At 42.8% G+C, this 7,664-nt stretch overlaps 1 protein-coding gene across 1 annotated transcript in view; it reads left to right on the top strand.

The window, feature by feature from the left end:
- Nucleotides 1-238: 238 nt before the first annotated feature.
- Nucleotides 239-7,664, top strand: part of si:ch211-195m9.3 — a 28,729-nt gene continuing 21,303 nt past the window's right edge. Inside the window, exons 1-2 of the mRNA XM_041940778.1 lie at nucleotides 239-583; nucleotides 1,478-1,708. Coding sequence (XP_041796712.1) covers nucleotides 239-583; nucleotides 1,478-1,708 — 576 coding nt within the window. The remainder of the gene's footprint in view (nucleotides 584-1,477; nucleotides 1,709-7,664) is intronic.

Raw genomic sequence — 7,664 nt, 5'->3', positions numbered from 1 at the left:
CCCTTGTGATCATCTGATGTGTTTCACCTGTGTGTCATTAGTGTTCCTGCCTTGTGTATATAAGTCCGTGTCTTCCCCCCAGTCTTTGTCGGGTCGTTGTCTGCGTTATCTTGCTATCTGTGAATCCCTTGCCTTTGCCTTCAGTGAGTGTTTATCCATGTGTCGTCTTGGTTCATGTCCAGCCCTTGTTTCAACTCCCTTTAATCCCCACCCTTCCTGACAGAACAACCCGACCAGTATGAACCCAGCAGACTTCTATTTCCTGTCCGACTCTATGGATTTCGTCTCAGATTCAGACGATCTCCTGGGTGTCCCATACTGGGGACCTCCGCTGGTCCTCAACACATACTCCTCGGGGAAGAAGTGCCAACCTCAGGTCCTGTACCGAGCAGACCCAGTTTTTAGCTCGGACGAGGACTATATTCTGGGTGCCCAATTCTGGGGACCTCCGCCGGTCCTCGATCCACCATCCACCTGGAAGAAGCGCCAGCCGAAAGCTAAGTATAGAGCAGACCTAGCCTTCGTCTTCGGCCACCTACCATTCCTCCAGAAGGATTCCGCCTTCGCCGCCGACCTCCAGAGAGTCAGGCCGGGACTAGAATAAGGACTCAGGTGCAGAGTTAAACAGTAACAGCCTTTATTTCACACAATAAACCAATCCACAAGCGTGAACTCAATGGCTATGAAATTATGTTTGATAATTACTTTCTGGACCAGACTGTAGTCAAGACACAACGGAACATAAAACTTTGAATAACACAGGACGCTCTGAAAGAGGAATAGAGGCTATAAAACTGACAAAAACAGAAGGAGGAAATTTAACAAGGCTATCAAAATTAACCAACGCAAAAAATTCACTTATACAGAAACCAAAATACACTCCGCTCTTAAATGACAGAGGATTATCACAATTATCGCTGAAAAGGATTAGAACAAAAAATGCTCACAAGGAGGAAGGAGAATTGGCTACGAGGTATTTACAGAACTCGATTAAGAATCTTTAATAACAAAAAACTCTCGCAAGGAGGACTATGAAATATCTAGAAAGAAAACAAAGACTACTAAGCGCGAACAACAAAACACTCTTAAAGAGGACTATGGATCAACAATGAAATAACAAAGGAACACAAAACCCAGAACTAAACAATGAAACTTTAACAAACATAAAACGCTCACAAAGAGGATCAAAGGCTTACTAGGGACTTGAACTGTGGCTGTGGATCTTTGGTTGGCACGGGTGAAACGACCTACAGACAAAAAACACACCGGCACGAGACAAGGGAGACGCAGACAATTTAAACACATGGAGGGTAATAGGCAACAGGTGGAGACAATAGGTAATCAGGCGGACGCACCGGTGACACATGAGGGAGGGCAAGTGCTCTGAAACGAGAGGAGAGTTAGGTTTACAAAATAAAACAGGAAATGACAAGACAAAAACCCAAGACGAGACAAACCTCACCGCGGTGTGACACAGAGGGGTTCTGCCTTCGTCTTCGGCCATCTGCCAGACCTCCAGAAAGGTTCCACCTTCGCCGCCGGTCTCCAGAGGGAGTCCGTCTTTGTCACCGTCCTTCAGAGGGAGTCCTCCTCCACCTTCGGCCACCGGCCAGACCTCCAGAGGGAGTCCGTCTTTGCCACCGTCCTCCAGAGGGAGTCCGCTTCCTTCTTCGGCCACCGGCCAGACCTCCAGAGGGATTTCGCCTCAGCATTGACTCTACTTGACCTTTTGAGACTTTGGATTTTTGTTAGACTCTTACCTGCTTCCCCATTTTTACCATCATCTTAGTTAATAAACTCTCTTGAACTGCTCCATCTCACCCTTGTGTCTGTATTTGGGTCCAATCCTCATTTCCCTGGAACCCTACCTTCCTGACACTCAGACCTTAATGGTGTGTAAACAGCTGGGAAAACAGCGGTTTGACTGCCTCCATCACTGATAATAACCCTGAGTTTTTGTAGCAATGACTGTACATCCAAAAATAACGTTGTGCTGAGATAAACCAGTCTTAGTAATTAGGATCTCATGGGAACACATGCAGCTGCTGCTCAGCCGTATGCAGACACTCACACTCGCAGACACTTGGTGTACTTCTCCATTGTGAGATGGAGGGCACATTTCAGATTAGTGTTTAAGCGTTCAGGCTTGACCTCCTGTCTAAAGTTAATATACCGTTGGCTGTGTTTTCATTGGCCTTGCTACAGTTATCCCCCACTTCAGAACATGTCAACCTGTTCGCTGTGACTACAGTCCACACGTAAAAGCATCATTAGCAGACAGAATGGGAAAAGTTAAATCCAATATATTTGCAATATTTTTCGCAGCAGATATTTTGACTTTAGGAAAAGCAGAGCTGCACAGTATCAGGACCCGGAAACTGAAGCAGCAAAATGGAAATTAGTCATTATTAATTTCATTATTTACCCTTGTTCTTTTCCCAGAGTGACATGTCAAGAAGTCCCCCGTGACGAAGGCCTACAGCAAGCTTTTCTTACATTTAATTTAATGTGAGTTTTACTGCTATGATGCACGGGAGATGGACCTATAATTTGATTATATTCACAGGTCTGACATTACAACAGGATATGCAAAGTGAAATCTATAATCATTTGATAAAGTCTTGATGGTGCAGGCTGATAGCAAGGTCGGCTAGCTTGTTGACTCAAGTCAAGCTTAATCAGGGCTTTGCTACTTTAGAATCAGAATTGGCTTTATTGGCCAAGTCTGTGTGCAGAAAAGAATGCGAGTCTGTTTTTTCTTCACTCGCATCGTGCTTACACAGGAACACACATACAGCCAAAAAGCTGGACAAACAAAAGTACGGAATGGTTAAGAATTGGTTCTTGTAGCTGTGCTTCAAGTACTGAAATACATACATTGGCAAGAGACAAAAAAGATTTAACTATGTTTACATGATGGATGATCAAGCTATTTATGCTTTGCTTTGTGCAACTTTGGGTTTGACTCTGAGTCCGTTGCCTTTATAGACTATATGACATCATAGTATAACCACGTCGAGGCTGGGTATTAACGCACTGTGGAGGCTGAAGGACAGACTACGTGCTCCATGCTTTGTTCAATTTCCTGCATTTCTACGAAAGCGTATGTGTTCACTGACTGACATTCATGATACAACTGTTGTGACAATTAAAGATGTTTTATGTTCCAAAAAAGCAAATAGTGGACCCTTTATGTGACAAATTTATGTTTTCAGACAAACGTGCTGCCTTCCCTTCCTCTCTTTCAGCACGTTCCAGAAAATTATATCTGCTCCGCTTTCTCTATATCCTCGCAGAACCTTCAACCATGGCTTTAAGGATTACCTGCTCCACCGTCAGCTGGGTGTGTAGCGCTAGAATAACATCTCCCCCTGCTGGAGGGCTAAATCTTATACAGAGGGACGAGCCACTGAGTTGCTGATAGTATAGACAGAAAAAGTACAAATACGCGATACCCACAAGCCATCTTTTAGTATGTTGGACTGTCAGTGGTAAATCGTGGCATTGCAATGCCGTGATCCACTGCGGAGAAATCTCAACCATAAACCTTACTGATCATTATTTTAAATAAAATCTGAATTTTTTAATATTAACAATCCCCTGACTGCGTGTTTTTAAAAGGGGTTGCTCACAGTGGCAAACCCACAGAAAATTATCACCTCACTCTACAGGTTCCCTGAACTATATAAAGCGTTTTAGCATCTGTCCACATTGTTTTGATTTCATGGCTCATAAATTCACTGTTTTGATCCAAACTCATGCTTTAATTCAAACATTTTCCAGCTGCAGGAGGCAGTTGTTTCCAGCGAAACTCTTAAATTCCACTGTACAATGAAGTGTGAAACCAAGAAATCAAGAGTTTAAGTACGGGGTGCCATGTGTGCGCGTATACACGTTTATTTGTGTGTCACAATACAATGTGTGTCTAGGAATGTAACCGGAACAAGAATGGTGACCGTCTCTCTGTGAAGACTGTGATGTTGTTATTAATGTATGCAGTTATTAACTCCATACATGTGTATTTAGAGAGCTAGTTGGTCCGATGGTTGATATTTATAGATTTGTTTGATTTCAAGTTTAAAATATTTTTTTTCTTGGCAATGAGCAAGCTGTTCTTATATTTAGCTGAATTGTAAATTTCTGAAGATTCAAGATTCAAGATTGCCATTATTGTCATTGAGCATGGACATGTCAACGAAATTTTCATTGCAACCCCCGTATTAGAAACAAAGATAATAAGAAAGATAATAAAATAAAATAAAGATAATAGAATAAACTAACATGCAGTAAAAAATATGCGTAAATGCAATAAAAATATACCAGAAATAAAAATATACTAAGATAATAAAATATACCAAGAACAGCTGAGAATATACTAAAATGTATTTACTGAAATGCACTCATTTTTACTGAAATGATAATTAGGTAGGCGTGAGTGTACTTAAATGTTAAGTACACAAAAGGTGCAGGTGGAGGTGAAGGTATAAAAGTGCAGTGTGCAGTGGCTCATAGTTCTCACAGTCTCTCACTCCAGTGAGGGGCTGCTGGGGGTGATAGCTCTGAAAGCTGTGGGCTAGAAGCTGTCCCTCAGTCTGTTGGTGATGGTGCGGATGTTCCTGTATCGCTTTCCTGATGGAAGCGGTACAAACAGTCTGTGGCCCGGATGGCTGGGGTCAGTGGCGATGGATCTTGCCCTCTTCCTGACGCGGCCTTCATATATAGAGTCTAGGTCAGGAAGGGGGCAGCCCACGATGCCCTGTGCAGTTTTTTCCTCCAGCCAGTTGTTTCCTCTCCTGTGCCGTGCAGCTGCCATACCACACTGTCATACTAAGGCAGAGGATGCTTTCAATTGTGGCCCTGTAAAAGTTGACGAGCAAGCGAGAGGAGGGTCCAGCCCGTTTCAGTTTCCTGAGGAAGAAGAGCCTTTGTTGTGCCTTCTTCACCAGGCGGGAGGTGTTCATGGACCAGGAGAGATCAGATGTGATGTGGAGCCCCAGGAACATGAAGTTGTCCACACGCTCCACCACTTCTCCGTCCATGAGGAGGGGGGCGTGATCTGTCTTTCTAGACCTCCTGAAGTCCACAATGACCTCCTTGGTATTCCCTGTGTTCAGCACCAGGTTGTTGGCTGAACACCACTGGGTGAGCTGGTGTATCTCCTCTCTGTAGTGAGTCTCATTGTTATTTGAGATGAGACCCACTACTGTAGTGTCGTCTGTAAACTTCATGACTGTGTTGGTGGGGTGAATGGCAGCACAGTCATGAGTAAACAGGGCAAAGAGGGCTGGGCTGAGCACACAACCCTGGGGCGTGCCCGTGCTGAGGACCAGAGGGGATGATGTTGTGTTCCCTATTCTCACCACCTGAGGCCTGTTGGTGAGAAAGTCTCTGATCCAGTGGCACAGTGTCGCAGGCAGACCCACCGCATGTAGCTTCAGTGCCAGCTTGTCTGGGATGACAGTGGTGGAAGCTGAACTAAAGTCTACAAATAGCATCCTGACGAAGGTGTTGGGCTGCTGCAGGTGGGTCAGGGCTGTGTGCATGGTGATGGAGACAGCATCCTCTCTGGACGGAGCGCCAAGCCTGTCTTGAGATTTACCTTTTTGTACAGTCGATGTGTAATGTGTAATGAAAGATTCTATAGATTTGAAACATTTATCATACTAAGGCAGCATTGAAAATAGCAGTTAATACAGGAGAGTATTTTCATTTTGACAGCTGCAATTCATCCTGTGAGGGAGAGAGGTCGATTCATCCAGTGCCAGGGGTCATCTTCTTTGACCATCTTGGTCAAAACAAGGTGACATAGTATCAAGAGCAAGACAGTCCACAAATGGAGGAAGGTGGGTGTTGAAGCTATTCATTGTTTTATAATATTTAATGATTAAATATCTGTTATTTATTTTGTTGCTGATTTGTTTGAAGAATATAGTTAAACTAGTTTGATAGCAACATTAGTATCATTATTTTATCTAATTTGTGTACTTGTTAATGCTTTTGTTTTGAAGGAACTGGGCAACTTGGGCATGTCAGGTGAATTTACATATATGGGTGGGCAGGCAGAGGATGAGCAGGCACTGGAAAGGGTTTATGTGGTTTTTTGGGGGGTTTTTTTGACACAATTGTTCTTTGTTCGCTTGCTGAATGGTAAAATAAACTGCACTAAAGGTGATGCTTGCCTGGACAATGGTCTCATTTTTCCCAGCGTAAGGTGAACGAACCTTACGCTGGCACCCTTGGTACCGCAGTGGCCGTTTGATTTTGATTTAGTTGATTTTTTTGTTTTGTTTTTATTATTTTGTTTGAGGACAAATCGCAGTGGGGTTGGTGGATGGGTCAAACAAACACACACAAAGGTTTCACTCCGGTGACCTGGGATTGTGTCCTGTACATCCTGTTTGTACAAACTTTCTAAGCAGCAATTCAATGAGGTTTAACATGGTATGTATAGTATGGTTGATATAGTAGGTGTAGTATAAATATATGTAGAATAAACAACAAAATATATGAACATATACAGTATATTGAGGTATGTAATCAGTCCAAAAGAGAGACAATGGAAAGAGAGAGCAGTTTGAGTGTCTTGAGTGTACCAGACACAGCGTGGGTGCCTCCTGGTCTCATTCCCAGACCATGAATATAAATCCTGGAATATAAAAAAGAGAACAAGTCAATTCTTGTTGTCGAGCTTGCATTTACTGAACTGTATTACGTATCAGAGCCATCACGTTCACTAACAGGAATTGGGGTAACCAAAATGTTTTTTTTGTGTGTGTGTGTGTTTTTTTACTTTATTGGCATAATGGAACTTACGACAGGTTTACCACTCCCACAGTAACAAGACAAAGGTTGTGCACAAATCATATTACACTAAAAAAGTACTTAAAAAGATAAAGAAATACAAGTAAAAGGCTAATTGATTGATTTGGTAAGAGGCTGCACTGACCAAGCAGGCACATACACCTGCTAGATTACTTGAATGCCTGAAAGCTTTTTGCTGTTTATAAAATAGTTGTTGCTTTTAGAGTTTTGTGCTAATTATCTTACGTTTGCTAATTAGCACTTTACAGTTAAGGTGTCACAACGCCAGCCAGTTACTAGCTTCACACTCTCCTTGTCTGTCTTGTTCCCTGTGATGCACTAACTTGCCTGTCGTTTCAGATCCTGCCCATCTGCACACCTCTTCCCACTTCTGCATCGGTCCGGTAGTTTATATACAAGCTCACCTCCATTAATTTCCTGCAAGATCAAATATTTTGCTTCTGCTTAATTGTTCCAGCCATTTTCTCTGCCTGCCTGAGTTTTGCCAGGCAACTGCTTGCCAGCCTGATCTTCTCCCTTCCTCGTATCCCCTGCGATGTCTTGACTATTGCCTGTTTTTGAACTTGAACTTTTATTTTCCAATAGTTGTTTAGACATTTCACCTTGTGCCAAAAACAGCAACCTCATGGTGGCGGATCAGGACATGTCTCTCCAGAGACAAAACCTAGAATGATTATATGAAAATAGAACGCAGACTTACATCAAAGTTTAAATTAATGCAATTAGGCCTACCTTGACGAGCCATAATCCAGTGTAATAATCACTGGATTATGGCTCGTCAAGGTAAACACTGATGGGGAAATTCTGCCCACAGAATAAGTAAAAAGATACAATAAGAACTA

The sequence above is a fragment of the Chelmon rostratus genome, chromosome 7 (assembly GCF_017976325.1).
Source record: "Chelmon rostratus isolate fCheRos1 chromosome 7, fCheRos1.pri, whole genome shotgun sequence".
Taxonomy (NCBI): Eukaryota; Metazoa; Chordata; class Actinopteri; order Chaetodontiformes; family Chaetodontidae; genus Chelmon; species Chelmon rostratus.
The sequence above is the reverse complement of the archived record's forward strand: the minus strand, read 5'-3'. Positions and strand labels throughout refer to the sequence as shown.